General features: G+C 41.3%; 1 protein-coding gene across 7 annotated transcripts in view; it reads left to right on the forward strand.

Annotated features, from left to right (window-relative positions):
• The window catches only part of LOC110534027 (leucine-rich repeat and calponin homology domain-containing protein 2), an 84,340-nt gene extending 64,592 nt beyond the window's left edge, over window positions 1–19,748 (forward strand). For 2 of the 7 annotated variants that reach the window (XM_036990425.2, XM_036990423.2), the window contains 9 exons: window positions 398–446; window positions 633–671; window positions 925–1,062; window positions 8,046–8,096; window positions 8,229–8,292; window positions 13,132–13,238; window positions 14,352–14,489; window positions 14,599–14,676; window positions 15,336–19,748. In XM_036990425.2, the coding sequence (XP_036846320.2) occupies window positions 398–446; window positions 633–671; window positions 925–1,062; window positions 8,046–8,096; window positions 8,229–8,292; window positions 13,132–13,238; window positions 14,352–14,489; window positions 14,599–14,676; window positions 15,336–15,455 (784 nt within the window). In that variant the 3' untranslated portion in view covers window positions 15,456–19,748. Of the gene's footprint in view, window positions 1–397; window positions 859–924; window positions 1,063–8,045; window positions 8,097–8,228; window positions 8,293–13,131; window positions 13,239–14,351; window positions 14,490–14,598; window positions 14,677–15,335 lie in introns of those variants that run through there. The other 5 variants (XM_090186807.1, XM_090186808.1, XM_036990424.2 and 2 more) reach the window with 3 other exon arrangements.
• The last annotated feature ends 217 nt before the right edge of the window (window positions 19,749–19,965 follow it).

Raw genomic sequence — 19,965 nt, forward strand, 5'->3', positions numbered from 1 at the left:
GTGAAATGCTTGTGTTCCTCGCTCCGACAGTGCAGTAGTATCTAACAATTCACAACAATACACACAAATCCAAAAGTAAAAGAATGTCATTAAGAAATATATCAATATTAGGATGGGCAACGTCTGAGTGGCATTGACTAAAATACAGTAGAATAGAATACAGTATGTAAATATGAGATGAGTAAAGCAGTATGTAATCATTTCATAAAGTGACAAGTGTTCCATTATTAAGGTGGCCAGTGATTCCATGTCTATGCAGTAAAGGTTCCATTGTCTGTTATTGACTGTTGGCTGCCCTCGTGATGACACACTGTCCAATAAATGAGGGTATTGTCCCTGAAGGTAAATACGTGTGACTGAGTGAGTCGGTGTCAGTGTTTTCCTGTCTCTCTCCTAGTGCCTCTCTGGATGAAGCGAGCAGTGGCACGTCAGTGCTGAGTGGGCAGGTAAGTACTTCCTGTCCTGTTTTCCACAGGGAACATGCTACTCATTGTTCCCATTTTGTGCGAGTAATACTACACCGTGGTCATTGTTTTCAGTTCCCCTTTCTAATGTGTCCGTGTGCGAGGCCTTGGTTTTGTTGTCTGGGTTTCACTCATGTCGTTCACCTCTCTCTGTCTCTCTCTGGAAAGGACCCTGACTTCACAGACGACGACGACGCTTTCTCTGAGGTCTTCCATTTTCATTCGTGCCTTTTTGTTTCCTCACCCTCATCACCGTCCATGTGAAGACGTGTCTGTGTGCATGTTAGCCTTTTATAACTGAGTGACGTAGGGAGAGGCTTTAGGTCAATCATCTCTTTTAAATTATGTTCTAGTGCTGCTAAAGCCAAGGGGGTTTTGTCCATTATTGCATTGCCATTTGGTTAATACAGTGTCCAGTATCTTGACCTGTCTCTTTCTCTCTGTCTCTCTGTCTCTGCAGCCCTCCTCTTCATGCTCCTACGATGGCAGCCTGAAATCCGAGTCAGACACAGACCCAAAGTGGCCAGAGGTTCCACCTGTACTCAACCAGAACGAGGAGCGCAGGAGGAACAAGTATCTGAGGAAAGATTATCTGAAGGTAAGGAGACCATGGCTACCACATTGCACTCTGAATCCCATGATGTTGATTTCTATATGTATTTATTAAGGATCCCCATTAGCTGTTGCCAAGGCAGAAGCTACTCTTCCTGGGGTCCAGCAACATTAAGGCTGTTTTATATACAATTTAAAATATTACATGACGTTACATTTCACATCACATTAAGTGTGTTCCCTCAGGCCACTACTCTACTACCACATATCTATAATACGAAATCCATCTGTACGTGCGTGTCTTATCATGTGTATGTTTCAGCGTGTCTGTGTGTGTCTCTTCACAGTCCCCACTGTTCCATAAGGTGTATTTTAGTCTTTTATTTATTTATTTTTATCTGATTCTACTTTCTTGCATCAGTTACCTGATGTGGAATAGAGTTCCATGTAGCCATGGCTCTAAGTAGTACTTTGCGCCTCCCATAATATGTTCTTGACTTGGGGACTGTGAAGAGACCTCTGGTGGTATGTCTTGTGGGGTATACATGGCTGTCTGAGCTGTGTGCTAGTAGTTTAAACAGACAGCTGGGTGCATTCAGCTTGTCAACACTTCTTACAAAAACAAGTAGTGATGAAGTCCATCTCTCATCCACTTTGAGCCATGAGAGATTGACATGCATGTCATTAATGTTTGCTCTCCGTGTATGTTTAAGGGCCAGTCATGCTGCCCTGTCCTGAACCAATTGTAATTTTCCGAGGTCCCTCTTTGTGGCATCTGACCACACCTGTAGCCCAGGTGTGACAAAACTAGGGCCTGTACGACCTGCCTTGTTGATAGCGTTGTTAAAAAGTCAGGCAGAGCAGCACTTTATTATGTATCAACATGTTTGACCACGACAGTTTACAAACCAGGGTTACTCCAAGCAGTTTAGTCACCTCAACTTGCTCAAATTCTACTTTATTAATCAGAAGATTTAGTTGAGGTTTAGGGTTTAGTGATTTGTCCCTTTGCTTATAGTTTTTGAAATATTTAGGACTAACATATTCCTTGCCACCCTTTCTGAAACTAACTGCAGCAACTTCTTTGGGATCGGTGTCCCTTCCACGGAACGGTTGAGCTAACGTAGGCTAATGCTATTAGCATTAACAAGACAATTTCCCAGGACATAGACTTATCTGATATTGGCAGCAAGTACAGTTAAAAAAATATCATGCTATTGTTTGAGGAGAGTGCACAATTTTGAACATGGAAAGTTATTAATAAACAAATTAGGCACATTTGGGCAGTCTTGAAACAACATTTTGAACAGAAATGCAATGGTTCATTGGCTCAGTCTAAAACTTTGCACATACACTGCTGTCATCTAGTGGCCAAAATGGAAATTGCACCCGTGCTGGAATAATACATTATTATCTAAGCAGATTTTATTGGTCACTTACACATGGTTAGCAGGTGTTAATGCGAGTGTAGCGAAATGCTTGTGCTTCTAGTTCCTACCGTGCAGTAATATTTAACAGGTAATCGAACAATTCCTAACAATTTCACAGCAACTACCTTATATACACAAGTGTAAAGGAATGAATAAGAATATGTACATATAAATATATGGATGGATGAGCGATGGCCGAACGGCATAGGCAAGATGCAGTAGATGGTATAGAGTACAGTATATCCATATGAGATGAGTAATGTAGGGTATGTAAACATTATATAAAGTGCCATTGTTTAAAGTGACTGGTGATACATTTATTACATCCCATTTGTTATTATTAAAGTGGCTAGAGATTTGAGTCAGTATGTTGGCAGCAGCCACTCAATGTTAGTGGTGGCTGTTGAACAGTCTGATGGCCTTGAGATAGAAGCTGTTTTTCAGTCTCTCGGTCCTAGCTTTGATGCACCTGTACTGACCTCACCTTCTGGATGATAGCAGGGTGAACAGGCAGTGGCTCGGGTGGTTGTTGCCCTTGATGATCTTTTTGGCCTTCCTGTGTTGTAGGTGTCCTGGAGGGCAGGTAGTTTGCCCCGGGGATGCGTTGTGCTGACCTCACTACCCTCTGGAGAGCCTTACGGTTGTGGGTGGAGCAGTTTCCGTACCAGGCGGTGATACAGCCCGACAGGATGGTCTCGATTGTGCATCTGTAAATGTTTGAGTGTTTTTGGTGACAGGACAAATTTCTTCAGCCTCTTGAGGTTGAAGAGGCGCTGTTGGCATTCTTCACCACGCTGTCTGTGTGGTTGGACCATTTCAGTTTATCCGTGATGTTTATGCCGAGGAACTTAAAACTTTCCACCTTCTCCACTACTGTCCCGTCGATGTGGATAGTGGGCTGCTTCCTCTGCTGTTTCCTGAAGTTCACGATCATCTCCTTTGTTTTGTTGAAGTTGAGTGTGGGGCGGCAGGGTAGCCTAGTGGTTAGAGCGTTGGACTAGTAACCGGAAGGTTAAAACAGTATTCCTCTTTTCCAAGTGGGACAGTGTACAGTGTGATTGTCGTCTGTGGACCTATTAGGGCGCTAAGCAAATTGGAGTGGGTCTAGGGTGTCTGGTAGGGTGGAGGTGATATGGTCCTTGACTAGTCTCTCAAAGCACTTCATGATGACGGAGGTGAGTGCTAGTCGTTCAGCTTAGTTACCTTAGCTTTCTTGGGAACAGGAACAATGGTGACCCTCTTGAAGCATGTGGGAACAGCAGACTGGGATAGGGATTGATTGAATATGTCCGTAAACACACCATCCAGCTGGTCTGCGCATGCTCTGAGGACGTGGCTAGGGATGGAGTCTGGGTTGGCAGCCTTGCGAGGGTTATTAACACGTTTAAATGTTTTACTCACATTGGCTACGGTGAAGGAGAGCCCGCAGGTTTTGGTGGTGGGCCGTGTCAGTGGCACTGTATTCTCCTCAAAGCGAGCAAAGAAGTTGTTTAGTTTGTCTGGGAGCAAGACATGGCCTTTCTCTTGCATTTCAAAGATAATGGTACAAACAAAATACTAAAGAACAGGTGTTTTTTTATTTGTATTATGTTTTACCAGATACAGTGCCTTGCGAAAGTATTCGGCCCCCTTGAACTTTGCGACCTTTTGCCACATTTCAGGCTTCAAACATAAAAATATAAAACTGTATTTTGTTTAGAAGAATCAACAACAAGTGGGACACAATCATGAAGTGGAACGACGTTTATTGGATATTTCAAACTTTTTTAACAAATCAAAAACTGAAAAATTCGGCGTGCAAAATTATTCAGCCCCCTTAAGTTAATACTTTGTAGCGCCACCTTTTGCTGTGATTACAGCTGTAAGTCGCTTGGGGTATGTCTCTATCAGTTTTGCACATCGAGAGACTGAAATGTTTTCCCATTCCTCCTTGCAAAACAGCTCGAGCTCAGTGAGGTTGGATGGAGAGCATTTGAACAGCAGTTTTCAGTTCTTTCCACAGATTCTCGATTGGATTCAGGTCTGGACTTTGACTTGGCCAGTCTAACACCTGGATATGTTTATTTTTGAACCATTCCATTGTAGATTTTGCTTTATGTTTTGGATCATTGTCTTGTTGGAAGACAAATCTCCATCCCAGTCTCAGGTCTTTTGCAGACTCCATCAGGTTTTCTTCCAGAATGGTCCTGTATTTGGCTCCATCCATCTTCCCATCAATTTTAACCATCTTCCCTGTCCCTGCTGAAGAAAAGCAGGCCCAAACCATGATGCTGCCACCACCATGTTTGACAGTGGGGATGGTGTGTTCAGCTGTGTTGCTTTTACGCCAAACATAACGTTTTGCATTGTTGCCAAAAAGTTCAATTTTGGTTTCATCTGACCAGAGCACCTTCTTCCACATGTTTGGTGTGTCTCCCAGGTGGCTTGTGGCAAACTTTAAACGACACTTTTTATGGATATCTTTAAGAAATGGCTTTCTTCTTGCCACTCTTCCATAAAGGCCAGATTTGTGCAATATACAACTGATTGTTGTCCTATGGACAGAGTCTCCCACCTCAGCTGTAGATCTCTGCAGTTCATCCAGAGTGATCATGGGCCTCTTGGCTGCATGTCTGATCAGTCTTCTCCTTGTATGAGCTGAAAGTTTAGAGGGACGGCCAGGTCTTGGTAGATTTGCAGTGGTCTGATACTCCTTCCATTTCAATATTATCGCTTGCACAGTGCTCCTTGGGATGTTTAAAGCTTGGGAAATCTTTTTGTATCCAAATCCGGCTTTAAACTTCTTCACAACAGTATCTCGGACCTGCCTGGTGTGTTCCTTGTTCTTCATGATGCTCTCTGCGCTTTTAACGGACCTCTGAGACTATCACAGTGCAGGTGCATTTATACGGAGACTTGATTACACACAGGTGGATTGTATTTATCATCATTAGTAATTTAGGTTAACATTGGATCATTCAGAGATCCTCACTGAACTTCTGGAGAGAGTTTGCTGCACTGAAAGTAAAGGGGCTGAATAATTTTGCACGCCCAATTTTTCAGTTTTTGATTTGTTAAAAAAGTTTGAAATATCCAATAAATGTCGTTCCACTTCATGATTGTGTCCCACTTGTTGTTGATTCTTCACAAAAAAATACAGTTTTATATCTTTATGTTTGAAGCCTGAAATGTGGCAAAAGGTCGCAAAGTTCAAGGGGGCCGAATACTTTCGCAAGGCACTGTATATTGTGTTATATTCTCCTACATTACAAATTTCCACAAACTGCAAAGTGTTTCCTTTCAAATGGTACCAATAATATGCATATCCTTGTTTCAGGGCCTGAGCTACACGCAGTTATATTTGGGTATGTCATTTTAGGCAAAAAAATGTAAAAAGGGGGCGATCCTTAAGAGGTTGTTGCAGTCATTTCACTCGCTGTAGTAGCTTACATGTACAATACAGTACATTCGGGAAGTATTCAGACCCCTTCCCCTTTTCCACATTTTGTTACGTTACAGCCTTTATTCTAAAATTGATTAAATAAAAAAAATGTGCTCATCAATCTACACACGATACCCCACAATGATAAAGTGAAAACAGGTTTTTAGAAATGTTGGCAAATGTATTAAAAATAACTAACTGATACCCTATTTACATAAGTATTCAGACCTATGAGACTCGGAATTGAGCTTTTAATTGAGTTTTTACAACTTGATTGGAATCCACCTGTGATAAATTCAATTGATTGGACATTATTTGGGAATGTAAGGTCTATGTCTATGTAAGGTCCCACAGTTGGCCGTGCATGTCAGAGCAAAAACCAAGCCACGAGGTCAAAGGAATTGTCCTTAGAGCTCCGAGGCAGGGTTGTGTCGAGGCACAGATCTAGGGAAGGGTACCAAAAATAGTCTGCAGCATTGAAGGTCTCCAAAAACACACGTTTGGAACCACCAAGACTCTTCCTAGAGCTGTCCGCCCGGGCAAACTGAGCAATCGGGGGAGAAGGGCCTTTGTCTGGGAGGTGACCAAGAATCTGATGGTCACTCTGACAGAGCTCCAGAGTTCCTCTGTGGAGATGGGAGAAGCCAGATGGAAGCCACTCCTCAGTAAAAGGCACATGACAGCCCACTTGGAGTTTGCCAAAAGGCACCGAAATGACTTTGACCATGAGAAACCAGATTTTCTGGTCTGATGAAACCAAGATTGAACTCTTTAGCCTGAATGCCAAGCTTCATGTCTGGAGGAAACCTGGCACCATCCCTACGGTGAAGCATGGTGGTGGCAGCATCATGCTGTGGGGATGTTTTTCAATAGCAGGGACTGGGAGACTAGTCAAGCTCGAGGGAAAGACATTGAGCAAAGTACAGAGAGATCCTTGATGAAAACCTGCTCCAGAGAGCTCAGGGCCTCAGACTGGGATGAAGATTCACGTTCCAACAGGACAATGGCCCTAAGCGCACAGCCAAGACAATGCGTGGCTTCTGGACAAGTCTCTGAATGTCTTTGAGTGGCCCAGCCAGAGCCTGGACTTGAACCCGATCTAACATCTCTGGAGAGACCTGAAAATAGCTGTGCAGCGATGCCCTTCATTCAACCTGTCAGAGCTTGAGAGGATCTGCAGAGAAGAATGGGAGGAACTCCCCAAATACAGGTGTGCCAAGCTTGTAGCGTCATACCCAAGGAGACTCGAGACTGTAATCGCTGCCAAAGGTGCTTCAACAAAGTACCGAGTAAAGGGTCTGAATACTTTATGTAAATGTGATATATCAGTTGTTGTATTATTTCATTATGGGGTGTTGTGTGTAGATGTATAAGGGGACGAATAGATTTTAGAATAGGGCTGTAACGTACCAAAATGTGAGAAAAGTTAAGGGGTCTGAATACTTTCCGAAACGCACTATAGACACACTGGCTTTACTCAAAGCTACTGGCATGTCATTAGTAAAGATTGAAAAAAGTAAGGTGTCTAGACTGCTGCCCTGAGGAATTCCTGATTCTACCTGGATTATGTTGGAGAGGCTTCCATTAAACAACACACACTGTGTTCTGTTAGACAGGTAACTCTTTATCCACAATATAGCAGGGGGTGTTAAGCCATAACACAAGTTTTTCCAGCAGCAGACTATGGTCAATAAGTATAAAAAACAGCATCAGTCATTTGTGTGTAAGTGCCGTGCTTGTTGAGTGTCCTTCCCTATAAGCGTGCTGAAAGTCAATTTGTTTACAGTAAAATAGCATTGTATCTGGACAAACACCATTTTTTCCAAAAGTTTTACTAAGGTTGGTAACAGGCTGATTGGTTGGCTTTTTGAGACAGTAAGGGGGCTTTACTATTATTGAGTAGCTTAAGTACTTTTGCTTCCCTCCAAGCCTGAGAGCAGAATTCAGATGTCACATTGTTTTAGCACTATCTACAGAGTTTTTAAACTATGGCTCATATCTAATTTTTTCATTTTTTTTTTTACAAATGTCTGCAGTCTTGAAGCAAACATTGAGATCACGTGAACTCTGCTAATGACCATACAAAAACAGAGTAACGGAGAGCAATTTTCAATACGGCGAACTAGGTTCTAGGGCATGAATTAAATCTCTTTCTTAATGTGTCTTCTCTCCTCACAGAACAAGTGCCAGAGTGCCCGACGAAACTCCAGTGGGAACGACGAGTGTGAGGTGAGATTAGCTATCCAATCACATGCACAGTAAAAGCACATTACAATCAAATTATGTAAGCACATGCTCAAGCAAATATCCTCATTGGTTGTTCTATCTGACCAATAATCAAATGATGTATTCTGTGTGCAGGAGGTATTGCGGAATGCTGAGTTCAGCACCACCCTCACAGTCTTTGGCCTTAAACCAAGATCAGGTAATTTGAATGATTTAACTTGTTCAGGGGTTAGTCATTCCTTTTTATAAGGCTTTTATTTATTATTGTATGATTAGGCAATACAAGTGGCACACATTTTCAAGTCAAGGTTTTTAACTCTTAAGTAATTGTAAAACAGAGAACACGTGGTGGAGCAATGAGTTTGAACATGTTGTTGTGCAATTATGATGCAGGCTATTAATAGTGCCACTTACTGTATTTGGTATTGTAATATGGTGATTCTGGTGAAGTATGACAGCATGTCCCAAGCACGGCCGATACATTGCTTATGACCTCTTCGGCATACTATTCTGCTCTCCCAAGCAAAAAGGTAATAACTGCTCACAGTGGAGCTGAGAAAAAATGTCTTCAAAAGTGTTTTAATTGTCTAGCCAAATGAATTCCAGGGAGATCATTGGCGATGCACGAGTACTATGCATTGCCTTACTATGAGTACTTTTTTAAAATTCATGTTGACCCTGACCTCTGACATGACCTCTGACCCTTAAACGGCAGATACTGCCTTCTTCCTTGGCATGATATGTTATAAATGGCAGCGTAATACCAAAGCAAAGAGCAGAATCAGCCATTTTCATTTGTTAGTTTACTATACTTCTCATTTATGCTATTAATACAAGAGCAGTGTAATTTCTGACAGTATAACAGATTTAACCTGCATCCTTTGTGTGTCTTCCACTAAGATACCAGTTGAATTTAGAGATGTAGGTTCTGCGTCAGTCACATTACATACTGTGTTTGACAAGTAGCCCATGTCTTGTTATAAGAATAAATGTGAAAAGCAGCACTGCAATTGTTTGAATTACATTAAATGATTACCTGTCTTGTAATATATAATGATAGAAGTATGACGTAGGATAATACAAATGATAAAAAAATTACCATGAGATTGCTAATAACATTGTATGTATTGTATGTATTTTTTTCAAATGACACTTCTGAATGATTAGATAAATAACAGCTTTAAGAATACATTTTAAACATATTTACATGTTCATCATCATACTTAGCTAGCTAGTTCTTACCAGTGTCTGGATGTTGGCGTTTCAGAGCAAGTTCAACCATCATTTCCCCCCGTTGAATGCTGTGCCATGGTGTTGTCTCCGTAGATTATCAATGTACAATCAGTGTCATGCAGGTTTGATTGCGTCACTTAAAATGACATGAAACCAAGGTAAAACGCAGTAACTGCAGCCAAGGGCAGGTTGAAACCAAGCTAAAAGGCAGTAAGTTCAGTTACTGCCATTTACCTTGGTTTCACAGTAACTTTTTGCAGTTACTGCTAATACGACCCCCATTTTCTCCAAAACACAATACAATAGAGGCAGGATACTTGTCCACATGATTAAGCATGTGTTTTAATGTAACAAAAATGACATTAACTAATTTTCAACCAAATGAACAGTTCCCTTTTTGCTTGGGAGGGAAGAAGAGTGCTGAGCTAAATGTCATACCCCAGTAGTTATCATTATGTGACACAAGATATTTTAGTTTGATGCAAATACAATCAATGTTAACTGTTGTGTGTGCCTCAGTGTACATTTGACATATTAGTAATTTAGTAGAAGCTCTTATCCAGTAGTCTGTGCATACTTTTTCATACGCCTGGGCGGCTTTAAAGGTGCAGTCTGTGATTGCTACATCTATTTATGGATTTTAAATGTATGATATACACTACCGGTCAAAAGTTTTAGAACACCTACTCATTCAAGGGGTTTTCTTTATTTTTTACTATTTTCTACATTGTATAATAATAGTGAAGACATCAAAACTATAAAATGACACATATGGAATCATGTAGTAACCAAAAAAGTGTTAAACAAATCAAAATATATTTTATATTTGAGATTCTTCAAATAGCCAGCCTTTGCCTTGATGATCGTTTTGCACACTCTTTGCATTCTCTCAACCAGCTTTGAGGTAGTCACCTGGAATGCATTTCAATTAACAGGTGTGCCGCCTTAAGTTAATTTGTGGAATTTCTTTCCTTCTTAATGCGTTTGAGCCAATCAGTTGTGTTGTGACATGTTAGGGGTATACAGAAGATAGCCTTATTTGGTAAAATACCAAGGCCATATTATAGCAAGAACAGCTCAAATAAGCAAAGAGCAACGACAGTCCATCATTACTTTAAGACATGAAGGTTAGTCAATACAGAACATTTCAAGAACTTTGAAAGTTTCTTCAAGTGCAGTCGCAAAAACCATCAAGCGCTATGACGAAACTGGCTCTCATGAGGACCGCCACAAGAAAGGAAGACCCAGAGTTACCTCTGCTGCAGAGGATAAATTGATTAGAGTCCTCAACTGGCAGCTTCATTAAATCATACCCGCAAAACACCAGTCTCGACGTCAACAATGAAGCGGCGACTCCGGGATGCTGGCCTTCTAGGCAGAGTTCCTCATCCCGGAGTTGCCTCTTCACTGTTGACGTTGAGACTGGTGTTTTGCGGGGACTATTTAATGAAGCTGCCATTTCTCATAACAAGAATAGACTGACGAGTTTCAGAAGAACGGTCTTAGTTTCTGGCCATTTTGAGCCTGTAATCAAACCCACAAATGCTGACGCTCCAGATACTCAACTAATCTAAGGAAGTCCAGTTTTATTGCTTCTTTAATCAGAACAACTGTTTTCAGCAGTGCTAACATAATTGCAAAAGGGTTTTCTAATGATCAATTAGCCTTTTAAATGATCAACTTGGATTAGCTAACACAACGTACCATTGGAACATAGGATTGATGGTTGCTGATAATGGGCCTCTGTACGCCAATGTAGATATTCCATAAGAAATCTGCTGTTTCCAGCTACAATAGTCATTTACAACATTAACTATGTTTATACCTTATTTCTGATCATTATGATGATATTTTAATGTACAAAAATGTGCTTTTATTTCAAAAACAAGGACATTTCTAAGTGACCCCAAACTTTTGAACTGTAGTGTAGTTGAGAGTGCAAGTGTGTGCAAAGCTGTCAAGGCAAAGGCTGGCTATTTGAAGAATCTCAAATATAAAATATATTTTGATTTGTTTAACACTTTTTTTGGTTACTACACAGTTCCATATGTGTTATTTAATAGTACCCCATCAGAACATACACTTTTTTTTACTCCATTGTTTGTAAACAATTTAATTGTAAAATAAAAAAAATAAGACATGTATAGCCTCAAAACATAATTTTGATATCGTGATCAGTCCTTGCATCCATAGCTCTATGAATCTGTGAGTAGTTACTTTTCTCCAGCCCCATCCCTCAGCTGTTTACCAAATCAGTGGCCACTTTGTTTGAACTACATATTGCCCTTTTAAAAATGAATAAATAAATAGAGAAGAGGAACTATTTAAGGATTTCGTAGCAATCCAACAAACAGGGCAATGTGTTCTTGACCGGTGCACTCTCTTCTGTGCTCCCCTGTCAATCACTGGACATTTTAACCACACTTTGACTGCAGTTCCAGTTAGCATTGCAAAAGAGAGAGTTCACGATGATGCACGAGGTGACTCTCTGAACTGTCCTTCCGAGTAAAATGGTTGGAGGAGTTCAGTGGAATTTCCATGGTATTCAGCAATCAATAAATAGTTTACGAAAAGAAGTGTTATGTTGAACCCACAGAAAGGCTACGAGGGAGATTTCCTTAGAAGTAGCAATAGATTTGATTATATAATATATAGTATTTATTATCCTCCATGCATTTTCATCTTTAGTGAGGGCTCAGGATTTCCACACTAAAGGGAGTTACTAAACAAAACTTGTTTGACACTCAAATACACACTCCACTGGCCTAGAAGTAACCATGGTCTGGACATTCCAACGTTACAGTAATGGTTGGAATGAAGCCTGTGTGTAAATGTGACCGGTGTCGATTGCATTTTGATCAGCTTACAGATGACAAGCGGCTCAAGGTTGGTGTTGATCTTTTTGTTCTCTGATAATGACAGGGAAAGACTTCCATTAACACATGCTGTGCTGCCCTAACACGCCAAACTCCTGTCTTCCACATGGGTACCGTAGACAGGGCTAAGAATAACAATCTCGTTTGACAACTATATAATGCAATGTACAGTATAAAATGTAGCTAATGTCCAGTATAGCCTACGGGCTTAACATTCATCAACAGCCAGAGTACAGCTCGTACATGACGTGCACTTGCAAACTATCAGTCAAATATCGTTGAAATACCATAAACACAGACATGACATACCCGATTAAAGAAACAAACAGCATCCATACATGAAGTGTTGTGCTGCCGTTATGCACCAACTCAAGTACAAACGAACAAAAGGGGACATGAAATAGCCATGTTAGCCCAATGATGACATGTACAGAGGAAATTACAGTAACTAGCTAGCATGTACAGCATTCACAAATCAACAGCTACAAAGCGAATAAATGCTTGAAATGCATACATTTCACAATATACTGGTAGAAACCCCTAATATTACAAGGTCGGTGACAATATAAACTCAATATCTATAGAATTGATTATGATTTTCATGGTAACATTTTTGAGTAACCTCCCTCTTCCACATGGAAGTGGTAAGGGGGGGGGCAGGGGATGTTTATAAGGGGTAATGCAGAAAGATGTATGCGACATTTAAAAGGGCATGTACAACAATAAAAGGAATGTACACTAATATCAGACATATCAGATTGTATAATTTTACAACATAAATTTCAACACTTGTAAATTCATGTCATTAAAAAGTCTAGACTCTGAGCTCATCTCGGCAGGGCCCAGGGGAATACCCAGGAGTCTACTGTTTTGAAAGTTGTGTAATTTCAGTATGTCACACGCTATATGCTTCCTATGTGTTGTCGTAGCTTTTTGCCGAAGCAGCCGCCAGGAGCCGTCTGACCCCAGTTTCACCATGAGGAGGAAGATGGAGCACCTGCGGGAGGAAATGGAGCAGGTTGGCCTCCTACGGCAGGTCAGGAGATTCAGAAAACACAGGGTGACACACCATGATCAAAAGACACCACCAATAACCTGATTTAGACTTTCTAGACGTTTGCAAAAGGTATTATGTAGCAGTCCTTTTCATTTGACAAATTTCCATCATTAATTTGGACCCTTTATGGGCCTATGTGGATGAGGATAAATTGAAATAATATTTCTTACAGAAGAAATATGAAAAGCATATGCATGACCATGGTAGCAATGCAAAGGGAAGAGTTTAGAGGTGATGGTAAAACTATTAGACCAAAGGTGAGGACACAACAGTTCACCTCGATCCGTTCCGAACAACCCAGGGTATGGCGCCATGTCATCTTGTGACTGTACATCAAACGTAGTGATCGTAAAGGTTGATGCCGTATAGGACATGAGTTTTATGATATGGAAATGTGAAGTGCACGGCGTGCTTTTATGACATCAAAGCGGTATTTGTTTTACTCCTCAACGTCTTGTCTTTCAAAATACGTAGTCATCTTTATTTTACAGCGTTTCCCTCTCTTGGACAACAAAAAATGTGCTAAAGTTGCACAATTAGCAGGAAGGGCAACTTCCTGTCATTCGAGGTCATCAAATTCAGAACGGCTGTCAGTCAAAACCCATACAGCGCTGTGATGTTACTGTACACCTCCTGCATTACAATGTAGGTGTTTATCAATGCCCAAATATGCCCTTTATCAACCCGTATACGGGTACGAGTGATACGGCTATGGAAAATCAGCAGCTTTCCAACAGAGGTGTGAACAATGGCCTGTTGGCAGAGTTGACAGCGAGCAGTTGACAGAGTTTACCAAAGAATACAGTATAATACTGCAATTCAGAGATGTTTTCCTCCTCTGATGGGCCTTGAATGGGCTCTTTCATGTTGTCTGGAGTTCCTCAGAATTCTCAACGTGTCGCTACTTGTTCCTCCAGACAGCTGCAGGTAGCACAGTATCCCGGTGGGTCACTCTGGGTAACACTGTGGGTTACTTCAAACTCCTCCTGTAAAATAATCTTCGTCCATGTCTTGCGTTAGCAGTTGTAATAGGTGATCTACAGGGATCTACAGAATCCATGTTGAGTGTGTTGTTTCTGTGACTCCTCTTAGAACCTGGAGTCCAGACTGAAGGTCTTGCTGCCGGACGATGTGGGAGCTGCTCTGATGGATGGCGTTGTCTTGTGCCATCTGGCCAATCACATTCGTCCTCGGTCGGTGGCCAGCATCCATGTACCCTCGCCCGCAGTGGTAAGCACCAGTTGAAAACCTGTTGTTTGAAATCCCTAAAGCCGAAGCAAACCACCAGCCAAGAATAAACAAAAAATGCCTGTAACTGTTGACCAACTCTGTCCCACAGCCAAAGCTTAGCATGGCCAAGTGCCGCAGGAATGTGGAAAACTTCCTGGATGCCTGTAAGAAGCTGGGTGTGCCACAGGTAAACGCCCACCACTTAATTAAGCAATAAGACCTGAGGGTGTGTGGTATATGGCCAATATACCACCACTAAGGGCTGTTCTTATGTACAACACAATGCGGAGTGCCAGGATACAGCCTTTAGCCATAGTATATTGGTCATATAACACAAACCCCAAGGGGCCTTATTGCTATTATAAACTTGTTACCAACGTAACTAGAGCAGTAGAAAAATAAATGTTTTGTCATACCCTTGGTATACAATCTGATATACCACGGCTGTCAGCCAATCGGCATTCAGGGCTTTAACCACTCAGTTTATAATCACTACTATCTTTTTCTGTCATCACCCATAGATCTGATATGCCTCTTTTCCCAGTTGTGGTACACTCCCTAACCAGTAGAACAGCTACAGATATGAAAAACATCTTTGGATAACCATCTGTAAATAAACTTTTGTCAGATTCCTGAAGTTAATGTGGATAGGTTATGATGGATGGGTTGAGCTGTGCCACTCTTTTTGGTTTAGCCAACTGAGTCTTACCAAAAACATCTTTCAACAAATAAATAGACTGGTACCTAGAGCAGCATGACAGAGATATAAACATCAATTCACTTGTACTGTCCTTTTAAGTGTCTTGAAAGGTCTGGTGACTGCGTGCTGTGTTTTGGCCCTGGCAGGACAAGCTGTGTTTGCCCCACCACATCCTAGAGGAGCGTGGGCTGGTGAAGGTGGGCATGACCGTCCAGGCTCTACTGGATCTGCCAGCCTCCAAGCCCACCCAGCTGTCTGCTGTCTAACAGCAGCCTGGACACTGCCTCCACCCTCCCTGTCCAGTCCAGTCAAGCCATTAACCCCCCCCCCCCCCAGCCCTACACCCCACAGAGGAGGGGGCTTCCAGCCCGCTTCGCTCATCACCAGAGAACCCTTAGGGGCGAGGGCCCGGGGGGTTGCAGGGAGTCCATTGTCAGCTGATTGAGCCAGGAGAAGGAGGGGTTCATTCAGATCCTCCCACCCTTCCTATATGATGTCAGCTTGGCCCCGCCTCCCATCCATCAGATTGTTAGCTTCTGTCATGTCCTACCCTCAGGGGACCCTACTGTACTGTGTGTGTAGAGTACCAGTGTGACTGTCTGTGTGACCTGCGCAGTGTGGACTTTATGAGTGCTGGTGAACATAAAGCCAGGTCAGACTAAGGAGGGAATCGCAGTGAAGATGAAGACCTGTCTGTCACCATGGTGATATTGACTGGCCCATGGTCAGACACCATTGAACCTAGTGGTGCCAACACTGAAGTCACTGGGTTTTCAATTCTCGGTATTAAAATACATTGGTAGTGAAGTGATAGCTGTTTTAAAGGCATGTACTCACTCTTTCACTCAGAGAACTTAACTGCATGCTGGCCCACCAGCCATACCACATAACTCAAGTGGTCCTTAACCTCTTTGAATTTTCTTTTGTAGAACAAATTAGCATTCAAATTGGATTTTGAGTCAAATTTGTACAAGAGCGTTGTGTTCTGTCACAGCATACCTCTGTTTGATATCACAGAGGTAAAGCTTGGGATGTCCTTAACAGTGCTTTACCTCAGAGGAGCCACCAGTAGCTTAACCCCAGTACACACACTTCTTACAGTCTGCATTTGACTATAATTATTGTACTGTCAATAACAGTGCTATTTGGGGGACGAATGCTAAGTTTACTTTTAAAAGCATGGTGTCCATGATTCAGATGGATGTTAAAACTGCCGCACATTCGGATAGAGACTTTCTCACCTGCACAAGGTTGCCGATGGTGTTGGTCTCATGTCCAGTGACCCATCTGTCTACTGCTCTGCTGTGGTGAAGGGAGGATGCTCTGAGGTACTGCAGGTGGTTTTGATAGCTCACCACACTGTACAGTATACGAGAGAGCCATCCCACTGTCACGGGACCTTCTGTCAAATGCAGACCTAAAGACATAAGACTACTGTGACTGCATGTAGCTTTGATTCGAACCACATGTTCGTTTTGAATAGGACTAGTTGAAAGCACAGGGGTATGTAGTTGGGATATTGTACCATATACACTTACAATCCTGAGATTGTATCTTTTGGTCATTTGATGCAATGAAACATTTTATTTTTTTATGTTGAAATATTTCATCTTTACGTTTACAACTTGCTCCTCTGGTTGGATTCACATCTGCAAAATGTAAAATAAGGAAAACAAAATAAGCAATTAGGTGATCCCATAGATTAATCTTGCCATTTGAAATATTTTATCAGGGAAACTATTTATCTATTTATTTTTTCTATTTATGTGCTTTGTTTGTTTGTGTTTCACCCCTGATGACCCCCTTAAGTTATTTGACAGGAGTTTTCAGCTCCAAACTTATGATATTGTCCTGCTTTAATGCTGCATTTGTAAAAATACAAATAGTGGGAAGTGGTAATTTACCACCATAGAGTTAGATAGAGGACTCTAGATTGATTAAAAACCTGTTCTGGCGTTGCCATTGAGGGCTTCACAATTTTTAAAGGAGTCAACTGGGTGGGACTTCCTTGTGGGTGAAGGAAGGATCACATCATTCCATCCGTGTAATCAGGAGGGATCAGCCAATAAATTATACTCATGAGCAAACATTCCATAACTCTAGGTGGCAGTAAATCGCCATCCTTGGCTTTATACCTGTTCAAGCAACACACTCTAGATGGCAGTATTCACCCTTTCAGTTTGTTTACCAACTCACAGAAGTAGTAGATTAAGAAAATTGACAACGCCCTCTATGGCGCTGCCCGTGCGATCACAGAGGCCATAATGGAACATGTACAAAGATCTCTACGTTTACCACATACGACTAGGAAAAATACATTTGAACAGCCCTCCAACTGGTAATTACTAGTGGAAAACTTGTCTCATCCTTGAGTGGGAGGTAGGAATTTACCAGTTGTGAAATTGTAAATACCAGTTGGATGCCTTGGTAGTCTGCCTTGATCTAGTTGAGAAACCCCCGATTTGCTAATAGACAAAAAGCTGTCTCAAACATTAACTAAAAGTATAGCTATCAGGTTTGTAAACAAATTATAGTGTTTAAAAACCATATTAATATATTAGCATTTGGGTACGGTTTGTTCTTAGGTGTCTCAAAGTCCGATTCAATTAACCTCAAATTGCAGGAAATCTAAACCATTGTTCCTGCTGCGAATAGTTTCACTTAAAAGGAGTTTCATTTGGTTTCCATTTAGTAATGATGGTCCTATTATTGCAAATATCCATTCTTAACTTCAAATTTGCTTTTGTGTGGGATGCAGGAACAATGGTATTTCAAATAACATTTTATTAGTCACATGCACCGAATACAACAGGTGTAGACCTACAGTGAAATGCTTACTTACGAGCCCCTAACCAACAATGCAGTTTAAAAAAAAAATGCGGATGGGAATAAGAAATAAAAGTAGCAAGTAATTAAATGGCAGCAGTAAAATAACAATAGCGAGACTATATACAGGGGGGTACCGGTACAGAGACTATATACAGGGGGGGGGGGGGAATAGGTTTTGTCGTGCCCTCTTCATGACTGTCTTGGAATGCTTGGACCATGTTAGTTTGTTGGTGTTGTGGACACCGAGGAACTTGAAGCTCTCAACCTGCTCCACTACAGCCCCGTCGATGAGAATGGGGGTGTGCTCGGTCCTCTGTTTCCTGTAGTCCACAATCATCTCCTTTTGTCTTGATCACGTTGAGGGAGAGGTTGTTGTCCTGGCACGGCCAGGTCTCTGCAATGTCCGTTTTGATTTAATCAGTGTTACTCACTGATAAATATTTAACTCCTTACTCATACTACTGTTTGTTGCCAACAACACTGTTGTTCCCACTCCCATGTCTATCTGTTTTTTTACTGTCACTCGCTCATCGCTTATTGTGTGTGTGTGTGTGTGTGTGTGTGTGTGTGGGTGGAGCTCATGTATGGTATCACAGTTTTTTAATATGCCAAGCATTTTATTATTGACATGATGGTCGAACTACTGTAAATACATTACCTGTACAAGAGAGAACATTCCATTCTTTTAGTTGGCTTTGTGTCTGTGTTTATCTGTTAATTGGAACGTGCTGTGCTTGTACACACTGAAATCCGAGCTGGCCATGGAAGCCTGCTTTGACGGACGTTTTTGGGAATGTATCTCTGATGCAGTTCAATTTTCGTGTATAGATAATTTTATTATGTTCTAAGTGATGATTGGTGGTTTCAGTATGTATTCCGTTTGGCTGCCTCCCCTGTTCAGAATGCCTTGCACATATTTTACCTGCCAGTGACCACCCCACCCCACCCCACTGCATCGCAATTGCCAGAACAAGAGCTGTTGATGTCTCTGACTCATAGTTACTGTGTTCCCATTTGTTTATCTCTATACTCATCCCAGAAACATGCAACATAGCCCATCTCCTCCTCTAATTAAAAGTGCCAAGGCCCTCAAAAGCAACACTTCAACAAGGCTTAGTTGTAATTATAGTCATCAAGTAGCCTACCAATGTGACAAGACTCTTCAACTGGTGTTTGAGTTGGACACCGAGATCATTCCTTAAGATTCTCTTGACACAAGACATAAAAATGTACAATTGTTTGTTGACAGAACATAATTACCAGCTATCGTTCCTTATTCTTTATATCAAACAACTTTCATACAAGCCTTATACTTCGGTAATCCTAATACCAAATGAATTGTTCATCCCTAATTGGTTGCCATGTCAGAGCATTAGTAAGCTTTGTGTCGTGGTATAATGTATATGTTATAAACCTGCCCCATTTTCCTCCAGACCCATCCACATTAGCCTAGTCTGCTTTCCCACTTGTCCCTCACGTCTACGTCACTCATGCTGTTTTGAGCTTTCAATTCTTTGATTAAAAGAGCTGGAAGAATCATCTACACATTATACTGCCGAGAAGCATTCTGATGTATTCTGTACATACAGGTTTTGTATTTAAAAGAAACAATGCATGCAAGGATCCTGGATGACCGAGCCCCATGTGTGTGTGTGTGTGTATATATCCTCTGTATAAATTGTGGGGTGTTTCTAAAAAATAAAAACATTGGAAAACAAAGGAAAAATAAAGTGTAATTCTTTAAAATAACTGGTTACACTTGAAGATGGTCCTTTATTTCCGTGGATGTAAATCATTGTTAAAAGCTACAAAGTATTACAAAATAATAACATAGTAATTATATTTTTTATTGCCTTTGTGAAACATTTTGTATCGGGGTAGTTAGGTCTGACAGGCCTTGTGTGGATCTTTGATGTACCAACAAGCATGCATTATCATACGTAGTTA

This window comes from Oncorhynchus mykiss, chromosome 10 (genome assembly GCF_057628025.1).
Source record: "Oncorhynchus mykiss isolate SJ-2025 chromosome 10, ASM5762802v1, whole genome shotgun sequence".
NCBI classification, from domain to species: domain Eukaryota; kingdom Metazoa; phylum Chordata; class Actinopteri; order Salmoniformes; family Salmonidae; genus Oncorhynchus; species Oncorhynchus mykiss.